Source organism: Girardinichthys multiradiatus, chromosome 18 (assembly GCF_021462225.1).
Source record: "Girardinichthys multiradiatus isolate DD_20200921_A chromosome 18, DD_fGirMul_XY1, whole genome shotgun sequence".
Classification (NCBI taxonomy): Eukaryota; Metazoa; Chordata; class Actinopteri; order Cyprinodontiformes; family Goodeidae; genus Girardinichthys; species Girardinichthys multiradiatus.
In genome coordinates, this window is record NC_061810.1 from 21,480,429 (window position 1) to 21,495,291 (window position 14,863).

At 42.0% G+C, this 14,863-nt stretch overlaps 1 protein-coding gene and 1 long non-coding RNA gene across 2 annotated transcripts in view; one reads left to right on the plus strand and one right to left on the minus strand.

The window, feature by feature from the left end:
- The window catches only part of rasa2 (RAS p21 protein activator 2), a 36,249-nt gene extending 28,170 nt beyond the window's left edge, over positions 1–8,079 (plus strand). Inside the window, exons 18-24 of the mRNA XM_047391417.1 lie at positions 1–74; positions 289–395; positions 719–801; positions 1,138–1,346; positions 3,055–3,158; positions 4,701–4,881; positions 5,734–8,079. Coding sequence (XP_047247373.1) covers positions 1–74; positions 289–395; positions 719–801; positions 1,138–1,346; positions 3,055–3,158; positions 4,701–4,881; positions 5,734–5,764 — 789 coding nt within the window. The 3' untranslated portion in view covers positions 5,765–8,079. The remainder of the gene's footprint in view (positions 75–288; positions 396–718; positions 802–1,137; positions 1,347–3,054; positions 3,159–4,700; positions 4,882–5,733) is intronic.
- Positions 4–14,863, minus strand: part of LOC124883931 — a 26,692-nt gene continuing 11,832 nt past the window's right edge. Inside the window, exon 4 of the long non-coding RNA XR_007042356.1 lies at positions 4–136. This is a non-coding gene — a long non-coding RNA (uncharacterized LOC124883931). The remainder of the gene's footprint in view (positions 137–14,863) is intronic.

A 14,863-nucleotide genomic window follows, 5' to 3' on the forward strand; every position in this document is an offset into this window, starting at 1 on the left:
TTTCTGGATGAAATCTCCTCCAACGTCAGCAAAGAGTCCAGCAGACAGGAGGATGCTGTGGTTCTGAAGGAGGGGTCAGTGTTCACAACGCACCAAGCCGTCTGCGATGAGCGTTAATGTAGTTCAGATTTTAAACCTGCAGAAAGACACATTGACAGAAATAATGACGGTTGATTAGTTTTACGATCAAAAGTCTTACAGCTGGAGATTTTATCTCAACTAACGATGATTAAAGTTGGGGGTAAAGAACTTCTGTTGGTTAAGTGTGGATCCTATGGGATTTTCTAGGGAAGTACAGAAACGTACCCAAGGGAAAAAGAACTTCTCTAAGAGAAACTTTAAGAAGCGATGGCTGAGGGTGACCAACAGGGAGCTCTCCTACCACAAACGCAAAGGTGAGTTTTAATTAATTAACTTCTTAAGGCGTTTTCTCAAATGTTGAAGGTTAAGCGGTGTAAAGTTGAAAGGAAAGATCAAAACGTTTAGGTTATCAGACTAACTTTTCTTATGATCCACAGCTGATGTCTGAATGGTTCCTGTTGATCTCACTCGTCCCATGACTGATCTGACCTCTATATGACTCTGTTGTTCTTTATGGTTTCTAAAGTCATTAGATTAATAGCTTCTGTTTTTCCTTCTGACAGCGTTTATCTGTAATGTTTTCTGCCACTGTTATCATAATTACTATGAGCGTGACCGAGTGCTTTCTTGCTCACAGGGAAAGAGGCCCTTTGCACCATCAGCGTGAAAAACATCCAGGCGGTGGAGAAACTCGATGAAAGTGCCTTTAACCGCAAAAATGTAAGTCAGCCAGTCTGTGATATTTCTTTTACCGCTTATTAGTTCCCCCTTGAAATGGAAGTAGTGTCGGTATCACTTTCTAGAGTTAAAACAACGAAAACATTGTCAGTCTTATGAGTCTTTTGTGAAGTTTTACTAAATGAGTTCATCATTAAAACTCTGAAAGGCCTTCAATACTACCACTCTGGAGTGTTTAGAAAACTGTAGCTACAAGCATAAACAGCTGTTAACATTTAAACATTATCCATGGTGTTAAAGGGGTACTTGCTGTTTAAAAGAAGTGCCGTGTCTTTTCCTAAATTTTCTTGTTTTGAATTTTTTTTTGTTTTGCGTTAGATGTTTCAGGTGGTCCTCTCAGAGAAGCCTCTGTACGTTCAGGCAGGAAACTGCGTGGAGGCTAGTGAGTGGCTGGAGATCCTGGGCCAGGTCAGTCGCTGCAACGAGGGACGCTTGACCACTTACCACCCGTCAAATTACACCGCTGGAGCGTGGCAGTGCTGCAAAAACCAGAGTAGCAACGCTCCAGGCTGTAAGCCCTGCACAATGTGAGTGTTGATCCCACATCATCCCTGTCAACAAGATGAGATCACCTGGAAACTACCAAACGTTCTCAGTGCAGTTTAACACCCAGTGAAAAGAGCCGACTGCTGTTCTGAATCCGAGCCACTGATACCAAGTGTGATCACCTATGTAGATGTTGCTTTGGAAAGATATTATATTATATATATTGTTAAAATGGCAAATGAGAACATCAGTAGCCAAATCAAGTGAGCTGAAAAGTTACATTACATCACAAAGGCATACACAACCCTGTTTAAAAAGTCTGATTTTTGAGACTTTATTATTATTATTATTTACAAACCGTTTCCAATGTCTATACGACATTATTCTTCGCAATTCAACTTAAAACAAACGGCTCTAAAATGACAAAAGACGTAATAACCTGCTTTTGTAAAACTCTTCTTTTATTTAGGTGAGGTAATTTTTATAAGTTTTTATTTGGATGTACCCATTACCCTATACCATGATGCTGCCGCTACTATGATTATTCAATGTCTATATGATCATTAAATATCCCAATAACAGTATCAGTTGTGATGAAGACACATTTTCTTGATCCTTTGCTGCCATCTGTTTTCACAATGCTTCTCCCTGACCCCTGCCTTCATCATTATCATGCAAATTTCTAAGACTTAGAATGTAAGGGCCAACAAATATCTCAGTATGGATGTTGCACTCTGAAATTTCAGTGAGCATATATTTGCCATATATGTTGACACCCCAACCACCACCATGTTGCACTTAAAGGGGTCCTCAGTGTTGTTTTTGTGCCAAACATATCTTCTGGAATTGTAGCCCAAAAGCATACATTTGTATCTAGGGATGCACTGATATGAAAATTTGGGCCAATATCGATACCGTCGATATTGTTATATAATTCAGTGGCGTTCAAGGACCGGTGTTCTGCGGGTTTTAGATGTTCCCCTGTTTCAGGAAACCTGATTCACGTGAACAGGTCACCAGCAGGCTCCTGCAGAACTTGATGCCATGCTGAGAACTTAATTCAGCCTTTTGAATTAGCTCTGTTGGAGCCGGTAGACATCTGAAACATGCAGATCAGGGCCCTGAGGACTGGAGTTGGCCCCTTGCTGTTTTTAAGGGAAGTATGGCTTCAATGTGAATCAAAAGGTGCTTTAACAAAATGTTAGTTTAACAGTGTTCACATTTATGCAACCAGGTTATTGTTCATTTTCTATTTGTTGCAACATGTTTGTCTATTTTTCAGTAGAGATAATACAGCATGTATCTGACGCAATAAGTAGAAAACACGTTGAAATAAAACCAGACATTTTAACCGGAGTGTGCACACTTTTAAGATCCCTTGAATAAAGTTCTGGTAACACTAATGTCTCCCACTGTTGCCTAGAAACTAGCACTTCTTGTTCTGTTTTCCATTTTTATGGACTTGTTCTGCAACCTTTGTAGGAATTGAGCCAAAGTTCAGTTAAATGTTTGTGTTGCAGGAAAATCTTACACAAATACCAATAGTAAAAGAAACGGCTGCTTTCAATGTAAACATTCTTTATATGGTTAAATCCAGTTTTCTTTCAAGAAAGCCAATGAAATGTGTTCAGTTGACATTTAATTTAATCATTTGATTGGAGCCAGTCCAGCTCAGTTGGAAAGGTGATGCCGTCTCTCATCTTGATTCCTTGAAAGATCTCCTTACGTCTTTGTCCCTTCCTGTTGCAGCACGATGTTGGCCAACCTGCAGCTGGACATCGACTGTGACCGGGAAGCGGAGAGGATCTTCTCCCTCCTCTCCTCTAATGAATCCAAGCTCCAAAACATGGAAGGTCAGCACATATTTATGAGCTGCTAGGCCTATCTGCCACCTTGTTCTTTGATTCTAGCATTGTTTACATTATAATTTCTAACCTGTAAAATAAAAATGTCACCTTATTTAAATCATCGATACTTTCCATTTCCTACATGTAAGCCACTCAAGCTAACACTTTGCATCCTTTCCAGCAGGGACATTCTTTGTCTAATCTTGTAGAAGACATACAGGGGTTGGACAATGAAACTGAAACACCTGTCATTTTAGTGTGGGAGGTTTCATGGCTAAATTGGACCAGCCTGGTAGCCAGTCTTCATTGATTGCACATTGCACCAGTAAGAGCAGAGTGTGAAGGTTCAATTAGCAGGGTAAGAGCACAGTTTTCCTCAAAATATTGAAATGCACACAACATTATGGGTGACATACCAGAGTTCAAAAGAGGACAAATTGTTGGTGCACGTCTTGCTGGCGCATCTGTGACCAAGACAGCAAGTCTTTGTGATGTATCAAGAGCCACGGTATCCAGGGTAATGTCAGCATACCACCAAGAAGGAAGAACCACATCCAACAGGATTAACTGTGGACGCAAGAGGAAGCTGTCTGAAAGGGATGTCCGGGTGCTAACCCGGATTGTATCCAAAAAACATAAAACCACGGCTGCCCAAATCACGGCAGAATTAAATGTGCACCTCAACTCTCCTGTTTCTACCAGAACTGTCCGTTGGGAGCTCCACAGGGTCAATATACACGGCCGGGCTGCTATAGCCAAACCTTTGGTCACTCATGCCAATGCCAAACGTCGGTTTCAATGGTGCAAGGAGCGCAAATCTTGGGCTGTGGACAATGTGAAACATGTATTGTTCTCTGATGAGTCCACCTTTACTGTTTTCCCCACATCCGGGAGAGTTACGTTGTGGAGAAGACCCAAAGAAGCGTACCACCCAGACTGTTGCATGCCCAGGGTGAAGCATGGGGGTGGATCAGTGATGGTTTGGGCTGCCATATCATGGCATTCCCTTGGCCCAATACTTGTGCTAGATGGGCGCATCACTGCCAAGGACTACTGAACCATTCTTGAGGACCATGTGCATCCAATGGTTCAAACATTGTATCCTGAAGGCGGTGCCGTGTATCAGGATGACAATGCACCAATACACACAGCAAGACTGGTGAAAGATTGGTTTGATGAACATGAAAGTGAAGTTGAACATCTCCCATGGCCTGCACAGTCACCAGATCTAAATATTATTGAGCCACTTTGGGGTGTTTTGGAGGAGCGAGTCAGGAAACGTTTTCCTCCACCAGTATCACGTAGTGACCTGTCCACTATCCTGCAAGAAGAATGGCTTAAAATCCCTCTGACCACTGTGCAGGACTTGTATATGTCATTCCCAAGACGAATTGATGCTGTATTGGCTGCAAAAGGAGGCCCTACACTATACTAATAAATTATTATGGTCTAAAACCAGGTGTTTCAGTTTCATTGTCCAACCCCTGTAGTTAGCTGGTGTTATCTGTCAGTGTTGGCCAGACTGGGAAATATGTGTTTTGTCCACAGATGCATGTGCTAGTATAGCAGTGTACCAGGGCCCTCAGAGGGAACAGGAGGAGTACTCCAAGTTCACCATTCAGGAACCCAAAGAGACGTTTCAGACCCTCAAACAGCTCCGGAACATCATGGAGGAGCTGCAGAGGCAGCACAACAGCAGGAATAACATCACAGCACAGTACGGAAGCCTGTAAGTCTGCACCGAGCTTCACCTGTGTGATGTACATTCGGCACTTTCACACTCTATTCAACATTGTGTCATGGTACAACCACAAACATCAATGCATATCTTTTGTGATGCTTGATAGTGAAGGGGAAGGAAGTTTAATGAATTAAAAACTGGAGTCTGGCATGTATTTGTACCTTTCACCAAAATTATAGATGTAAGTCCTTTGGGGTATATATTTACCAGCTTTGCACATCTAGACACTGAAATCTTTGTTCATTCTTTGCCAAAATAACTCCAGCTCAGTGGGAGTGAATGGAGACAGCGACCTACATTTAAAGTCAACAGTTATGGCTCTGAAAGTTCAAAGAGGGTGACCGACTGTTGACAAACAGAATAAGCTGGGTTTTTTTGTTTTTTTTACTGTTATTCAGGTCTTCATCTCAAACACAGTCTTGCAGGCTGAATCCATCAGGCTTTTATTAGGTCTCTGCTTGATAGCACCATCAGTTACAGGACTGACTGCAGGGGCAAATTTGGGACTAATCTGACCTTTATAAATAATTTCCCAAACTATAGTTTTAAGTAAAGTAGTTTCTGTTAATAAGTACTATATTTATGGGGCACCTAGTCAGCGGTAGAGAGCATGACCCATATATGGAGGCCTCAGTCCTCAACGTAGCCGTCTCGGGTTCGAGTCTAGAGACCAGTGCTGCATGTCTTCTCCCTTTCTCCGCCCTATTTGCTGCTTGCCTACTTTGAAAAAAATAACAAAAATAAAGTTCACTAGTGTCACAAAAAAAACAAGTACTATATTTATAATCAGCTTTGATGGACAATTAACATGTTGTCTCTCTAATACACTTTCTGTTTCAGTGACAACCCCATAGTGGGGAAAACGTCTTAACCTGAGCGGCCGTGGCCTGAAACAGCCCCGCCAGCAGGGGTCAGTGCACCACAGAGGACCTCAACAAGCCCATGAAGATGTCCCAGGAAGTGACGAGGAGAATGATATACACCCTGACCTCCATACATATTAAGCCCACTATGAATGAACCGTTTTTCAGTTTGTTTCAGCTGCACTGCAGACTGATTTCTCCTTGATTTATCCACAGAGGCATCACTAGATGGTGTATGAATAGGCTGCTATATATAAATATATATATATATATATATATGTGTATTTTTTACATTTACTCTGTTTTATATCAACAGCTGTGATGATCACTCCCTCCTTGTTTTTAAATATTTTTAAACATCAGTTCATTACCAGTCATCACTCTGGAGGATCATCCTCTTGTTTGTGCCCCTTAAATCTTTTAGTGTCCTTCTTCTGAACAAATGCGTGTGTGTGATTGTGTGTGTGTGTGATTGTGTGTTCGCATGTGTGTGTGTTTTTTTTTTTTAAACCAATCTGCCTTACTGATGGAGATTTCTTTCACATTTAATACTGAGGAAATAATGCAAACGCACTTTAAATATTTGGAGCTGTCCGAATGAAAATGAATTAGATACTTGGTATCAGCTTTATGATCATTACATGATCCTGAGTACATATTTTTCTTTGTTTCAGTCTTGTACAATAACGTTGAATGCCTGTTATATATGCATATATATATATATATATATATATATATACATATATATAGCTATATAAATATATATAGATATTTTTGTCAACCAAAGGCAATCTCTTGTACTTAGTGTTTATGTGTTTTGTATGCAAACTGTTAAAATTTGAGACAGATTATAAATGTATATGTTCAGTTTGTTTGTCTGGTTTAACATATCCTTTTTATTGACTTAGGGCAAGCAGTTTGCATGCTTTCAGTTTTAAATCTGGATGGCATGACTGTGGTGAAGAGTTGTGTTTCCTTGTAATTGTGAACTGTTTTTGTACGATGTGCATCAGATCTGTGCTGTTCACGTTCAGAGCCCGCCCCCTCCCACCAACATGGCCGACACTCCCTTCTGACTCCCTTCATTTCTAAATTAGTCCTGACAATCACAGCAACAACGCCCCTCATGCTCGCTTTCTTGCTAGGTCTTTCACACCAGCAGCACTCCACAGCTCCAGCTACTTTATTTTTATTATTTAAAAGTCCTCTTTTTTTTCTTTTTTATGCATCACCCTGGAGCTTGAAGGCATAAATCAAATGTTTTCACAGCTCTTAATCACAGGAGCTCTTTGCCGGAGAAGTTTGTAAAAAGTTTGAAGACAAAGATGCATTAATCGATTTTATCACACCTCGAGTGACTCCATCGTACCCACCCTCTTCCATCTTGTTGGTTCCCCTTTATGCAATCACTTCTGCACCCTTGTAAACAATGAAGAAAAAGAAACTTGAATTTGTTTTAACGTGTCAGACGCTTGATGTTAAGAATACAGGGTTAACCACTTCTCTTGTACGTATGCAAGTAGGTTGTTCTTGTTTGATTCATTTCTAGCATGCATGTTTTCATTATTTAACATTTTTATTTTTCAAGATAAAAGTTTTTGTATCTATTTTTTGTAAACACTGCTGGTACATATCTCTAGTTAAACTGCTGCTGTTCTGCATTCGCCTGGCTATATTTTTTATTTCAATTCAGCTTATGACCAATTGATCTTCCTGAATGAAGCTAAAACATGACTATAAAATTATTTATCGCTATCTAAAGATTTTCACTTGAGCTAGCATTTTCTTTGATGTAATTTGTTTTATAAATAAGGGAATAAAAAAATACCAGAATGTAAAGCAGCATGCAGGCACCTGGTTTATTTTATAATTTGACCAAACTAAAAGGGAAAATGTTTAGATTTACTTCTTACCTCCTGTGAATCTTTTCTTTAAATCACATATGAGATGTGTTTCTGAGCACTTTTGTTTTAAGGATAGAACAAATATGACTTTCAGTCTTGGACATTGTCAAAACCCTACAAAAATCTCTACTGCATTACAAAAACACAAACGTTTCCTTCCAATCAGCTCACACTAAAGGGAGAGTACAAGAGGTAGGATCGTCTGAAGGGATCATGTGATTATTTATTGTAACAAGGTTTAGACTTTTTTTTTTTTTGTCCAGCATACAGCCATTAGTTAAAAGAAGAGGTTATTTACACACATCCAACTCATTTCTGAATGTTCAGCCTCAGTTTGTTTGGTTTTATACTAATAGAGAAATGTATTTTGCATTTATGGTCCATATTGTCTGTTCAGAATAAACACTTTGCCAACAGTTTTCCTGTTTGTGGAGAGGCTGTGATTTGTGTCTGCAATACGGTGCATCTCAATAAATATCGAAGCAAAAAACTGAAACATGTATTTTCATAACAATAATCAGTTTTGGGCATTGTGCAATAAGAATATATTTTATTGTAGAACCATAACAGGTTCTCTTCTACAGAAATTGGCTTCCACATTTACCTCCATCCGTCCTCCCGTTAGCTGAAGAAGAGCATCCCCACAGCCTGATGATACAACATGCCGTTTTATTTTATTTTACACACTCATTCACACCTAAGGGCAATTTAGAGAGACCAATTAACCTACCAGTCATGTTTGTGGACTGTGGGTGGAAGCCAGAGTACCCGGAGAGAACCCACACATTCACGGGGAGAACATGCAAACTCTATATTATTGATATTGGTTATCATGAAGATTAGCATTGTTTAGCTCTAAATTTAGATGTTAGTCAAACAGTTCAAGATTAACTTGGCAGAAAATGTATATCAGTTGGCTCACTAGCACAGTGAAACGAGTCACGGTTTCATCCTTTATCAGAGAAAATCCCAAAAGTATTTATGTTGGCTATGGTGGAGAGAAACCAACGCTGCATAATATCTTGAACAAACCATCCCCACAGTGAAACAGGGTGGAGGCAGCATCATGCTGTGAGGATGGTTTTCAACAACAGGAACAAGGAAGCCAGCTGGTCAGGGTTGATGGGAAAATGGATGGGGTTAAACACAGGGCCAAGCAGGGAGAAAACCTGTTAGAAACTGGTAAAAACTTGAGACTGGACTGGAGGTTCACCTTCCAGCAGAACAGCAACCATCAACATACAGCCAGATATACGACGGAAGGGTTTACATCAAAGCACATTTATGTGTTAGAATGGCCCAGTCAAAGTCCAGACCTAAATACAATTAAGAAGCTGTGGCAAGATTTAAAAATTTATGTTGATTTGTTAAAGACTAACGTTACGAATTGCCTTCAAACTCCAACAGAGTTAAGATTGTACTGGATGCATTTACTGCTATCCAGTGGACAGAATAATGAAAGTTTTACACTAAATGCCATAATTATAAAATTAACAATCTCCACTACATTTAGAATATGTTCGATGAAAAATAACAAAATTTAGAATTATTTCAGAATGAGCTTGAGCTATTTTGTGCATAGCTAGTAATGGCTGCAGGTGGTTCACAGTAATGCCAAACTTTGTACTGCTCAACCACATCAAATCTAAAAAGAAATAGTTTATTTTTGGATTGCAGTACTTTTATAGGGCTTCTGCAGAAATGTTATGGTTTGAAATGAACGTAAAAGAAATGGAAACTGTATAAAAGTAAAACCTCTCAGCGTGAATCAGCAGCCATGTTGTTCAAATCTCTGTGGTCTGAAATGCGTTGGTCAAAAACTGTAAAATTGTCACATAGCTTGCGTTTTTCTCCACATCTTTCAGGAGCAGTGTTTGTTCTGTAGTTCCTACTAAGCTGACTCGGACTAAATTTTCTGTCCTTGATTCGGTTGCCAGACCCACCCCACTCTGATCAACATTCGCCATGTACTGATTTGTGCCTCATGTCGTTTTCCACAGTGAAGGAAAGTGAATGCTTTCGAACACACACGTAGGCCAGAAAATAGACTGGAGACCAACAATAGGAGAGTAATCAAGATCATTTGTTGAGAGTTACAAACTTGTTTACATTTCTCTGTATTTTTACGTTATATTTATAGTTTCTGTTAAGATTTCCTGATTTCTATCACTTTCCTTTGACTCCTTCCAAATTGACAATTTATCATGCCTGCTTAAACTCACTCACCAAATCCTTTTGATTGATATATTTTTGATCCAAAATATCACAGATTTACCTCCACATGCGATGATTCAAAGAGTCCAAATAATTCACCTCATTTTCAGTATTTATATTATGTCTGCATGTTGCTGAGATCTGATTTATTGTTAGTTCAGTGGCACCGAATGTATCTTTTCAGTCAGCAGAGCATCCCTTCCAACATCATGCCATAAGGAGAATATTCATAATAAAAGTAAATTATTGCTGGCAAAGCAATGCCTTGTAAAAGTACTTGTATCCCATGAACATGAGACAACTTTGGTGCATTTTAATGGGATTTTATGTGATAAACAGACACAGTAATGCATGGCTGTGAAACAGAATGGAAAGGATGCAAGATTTTTATTTTTCTTTGCAAAGAAAATGTTGAGAAGTGTTTCATGCATTTGTATTCGGTCCCCCATAGTCAACAACAGTAAATCTACCTCGCTCTGCAGTTACAGCTGCAGGTTTTATTGGAGAACCAAATATTTTCTCCAATTGTTTTTTGCAAAATAGCTTAAAATCATCCAGAATAGATGGAAAGCATATTTGAACACTCGGACTTTGACTGGACAATTCTAACATATACAGTAAATATGATTTGATCCAACCCAGAACAAGCCTCTTCCCAAAATGTCTTCCTTTTAAAAAAAGAGTTGTTTCTTTGTGCTACTGCCAAAAAATGAAGAATGTTTGCAAAGTGACTCAAAGCAACTTGCTGGGCTTTCTTATATAGATAACCTTTGACCAGTTTGCAATCTAGGCTGAATTAGACTCTCTTGTTTTACATCTAGGTTGGTATGAATAATTTCTGTGTAATTGGAAATAATTTGACCTTTTATTGTAAAGGGATTTGAAATTACATTTGTTGTCAATTGTTGCTTTATAAATAAACTGCCCTGAACTGAGACAGACCCATTTCATGGTCACTCTGGTTTTATTGTTAGGCTTGTTGTCCTGTCTCAAGGTCTTTCCAGCCTCTTAGATGTTTTCTTCCCATATCGTCCTGTATTTAGCTCCGTCCATCTACCCATCCACTCTCACTAGCTTCCCTGTTCTGCTGAAGGAAAGCATTACCACAGCATGATGCTGCCACCACCATGTTTCACAAGAGGGATGGTGTGTTCATGGAGACATGGAGTGTAGGTTTTACCACACACATAACATTTTGCATGTTGGCCAAAATGTTCAAATGTTTAAAAACTATGCATCCTCTTCCTTGCAGTTCACAACTATGCCTGACTTAGTGTTGATCTCTCACATAAAATCCTAACACAATACATTGATGTTTATGATTGTTATGTGACAAAATGTGAAAAAGGTCAAGGGGTATGAATACTTTGCAAGTGAGTGTGCATTTAACAGACACATTTCTTAAAGTTCCAACATGCAGCACATTTTAAAACAAACAGAAGATGGGCTGTATGTAGACCACATAAACTAAACCCAGATGGAGGGATTAGTTTGTTACAATAGCAATGAAAGATTTAGGTTGGTCTTTATAAAATTTTACACCTATGGAAACCAACATTCAATGTTTAATTATGTTTTATACATGTCTGAAGTACATGTGCGCTGAGGACTATACTATTTACAGGCAAATAGGCTATAATAATAATATTAAGAACATAAAACATGGCTTTCTGTAGGTTATGTATGTCACTGAAAGTAAACCAAGTTGAAAAGAACAGTTTTTCAGCAGACCTAAATAGGAACTCTGCTTAAGGTTGAAAAATGTGCCCGTTGTTGTATAAAGAAAAGGAGAGCTTAATGTAAATACTTCAGGTTTATACAAAAAGATAAAAAGGGAAAACAAATCCCATCCTCTGGTCCATACAAATGAGTGATCTATTTGACAAAGGACCTGTTTGTGATGCCATTAAGACTGTAAACCTGGGAGCAAGAAACATCTACACAACGATCAGAACTGAACTATGGAGTTAAATGAAACAATGCCTCTGTTATGTTTTCTTTCACCTCACATCATTTATCTGCTGAATTGATATGAGTGAAAAGAGCTAAGACAGAGACGACGAGAGAACTCATCTCTTTAAGAGTATCGGTCAAAAAGGAGTTCAGCTCGTTTGCTTTAAAACGTCTGGGAGCTCAGAAACATTGTTTGTGCTGGAAAAACCTGCTGAATCCATCCAGATCCTGCCTTCCAACTTACAGGCTTTTGAGGATCTTCTGCTTTTTACCACATCACACCCTGACAGGTCTCATGAGGTTCGTATGCTTGGAGAGGTGAGATGCCTACACACCATAAGGAAGAACCAACGTGTTAGACTCTCTCTGAAAACACTTGCTGTATTTAGTCAGATTTAATAATTTATTTACAACTGGATCTGGATCAACAAAAGTCTGCTTTTATGTAAAAGTCATTGATATATGTGATCCTATTTACTATGTCATGGTTTGTAAGTAGTTGGACCCAAGTGCAGGTAAAGATGGAGGCAGAAGGGTGAAGTGAAACAATATTTAATAAATTACAGACTTACAGCTGGCATGGAGAGCACCAGCAGAGGATGGCAGGGAGTGGAACCAAGAGGCAGAGTAACGGATATTATGACACACACGACTCTGCCGTCCCAAACAGCAAACTATCTACACAGTAGAAGCTGCCATTCTGAGTGTGTTATATTAAATGGTAAAATGCTAAATAAGGTGATCCAGGCAGTCTGCTTGGCAGTTTGTATAAAGTCACTCACCTTTAATTAAAACTCGTACTCGTACTCGTCGTCTTCCGCTTTATCCAGGACTGAGTCGTGGGGGCAGCAGACTCAGCAGAGATGCCCAGACGTCCCTCTCTCCAGACACTTCCTCCAGTTCCTCCAGGGGGAACCCAAGGCGTTCCCAGGCCAGCCGAGAGACATAGTCCCTCCAGCGTCCCCTGGGCCTCCTCCCGGTGAGACGTGCCTGGAACACCTCCCGAGGGAGGCGTCCAGGAGGCGTCCGGCATAGATGCTCGAGCCACCTCAACTGGCTCCTCTCGATGTGGAGGAGCAGTGGCTCTACTCCGAGCTCCTCCCAGATGGCTGAGCTCCTCACCCTATCTCTAAGGGAGTTCCCGGCCACCCTACGGAGGAAGCTCATTTCAGCCGCTTGTATCCGGGATCTCGTTCTTTCAGTCATGACCCAAAGTTCATGGCCATAGGTGAGGGTAGGAACGTAGACCGACCGGTAAATCGAGAACTTCGCTTTTCGGCTCAGCTCTCTTCACCACAACGGACCGGCACAGTGCTCCCACTACTGCGGCAGCCGCACTGATCCGTCCCGCTCCATTCTTCCCTCACTCATGAACAAGACCCCGAGATACTTACACTCCTCCACTTGAGGCTGGAACTCCCCTCCAACCTGAAGAGGACAAGCCACCCTTTTCTGGTCGCGAACCATGGCCTCAGACTTGGAGGAGCTGATCTTCATCCCAGCCGCTTCACACTCGGCTGCGAACCACCCCAGTGCATGCTGTAGGTCTTGGCTAGAGAGGGCCAGCAGGACCATGTCATCTGCAAAAAGAAGAGACGAAATCCTCTGGCCCCCAAACCAGACCCCCTCCGGCCCTTGGCTGCGCCTAGAAATCCTGTCCATAAAAGTTATGAACAGGACTGGTGACAAAGGGCAGCCCTGCCGGAGTCAAACATGCACCGGAAACAGGTCCGACTTAGTGCCGGCAATGCGAACCAAACTCCTGCTCCGCTTGTACAGAGACCGGATGGCCCCTAGTAAAGGGCCCCCGATTCCATACTCCTGGAGCAACCCCCACAGGGCATCACGAGGGACACAGTTGAATGCTTTCTCCAGGTCCACAAAACACATGTGGACCGGTTGGGCAACCTCCCATGAACCCTCGAGTACCCTGTAGAGGGTATAGAGCTGGTCCAGTGTTCCACGGCCGGGACAAAAACCACACTGCTCCTCCTGAAGCCGGGGTTCGACTATCGGCCGGATTCTCCTCTCCAATACCCTGGCGTAGTCCTTACCAGGGAGGGCGAGGAGTGTGATCCCCCTGTAGTTGGAACACACCCTCCGGTCACCCTTCTTATGTAGGGGGACCACCACCCCAGTCTGCCAATCCAAAGGCACTGTCCCCGTCCGCCACGCAATGTTGAAGAGGCGTGTCAACCTTGACAGCCCCACAACATCCAAAGACTTGAGGTACTCAGGGCGGATCTCATCCAACCCCGAAGCCCTGCCACCGCGGAGATTTTTAACCACCTCGGTGACTTCAGCCTGGGTGATGAAAGAGTCCAACCCCGAGTCCCCAGCCTCTGTTTCCACCAGGGAATGCATGATGGCAGGATTGAGGAGATCCTCGAAGTATTCCTTCCACCGGCCGATAATGTCCCCAGTCGAGGTCAGCAGCTCCCCACCCCCACTCTAAACAGTGTTGGCGAAGCACTGTTTCCCCCTCCTGAGGCGCCGGACAGTTTGCCAGAATCGCTTCGGGGCCAACCGGTAGTCCTTCTCCATGGCCTCACCGAACTCCACCCAGGTCTGAGTTTTTGCCTCTGCCACAGCCCGGGCCGCGTCACGCATGGCCCCACGGTACCCGTCAGCTGCCTCAGGAGTCCCACAAGCCAACCACAGCCAATAGGACTTCTTCTTCAGCTTGACCCTTACTGCCGGTGTCCACAACCGTCGGGTTTGGGAATTGCCGCAGCGACAGGCACCGCAAACCTTACGGCCGCAGCTACGGGCGGCAGCATCAACAATAGATGTGGAGCACATGGTCCACTCGGACTCTATGTCTCCAATATCCCTCAGAATCTGGTCAAAGCTCTCCCGGAGGTGAGAGTTGAATACATCCCTGGCCAAGGGGTCCGCCAGACGTTCCCAGCAGACCCTCACTATGCGATTGGGCCTGCCAGGTCTGTCTGGCTTTCTCCTCCCCCAGCGGATCCAACTCACCACCAGGTGGTGATCAGTGGACAGCTCAGCCCCTCTCTTCACCCGAGTGTCCAA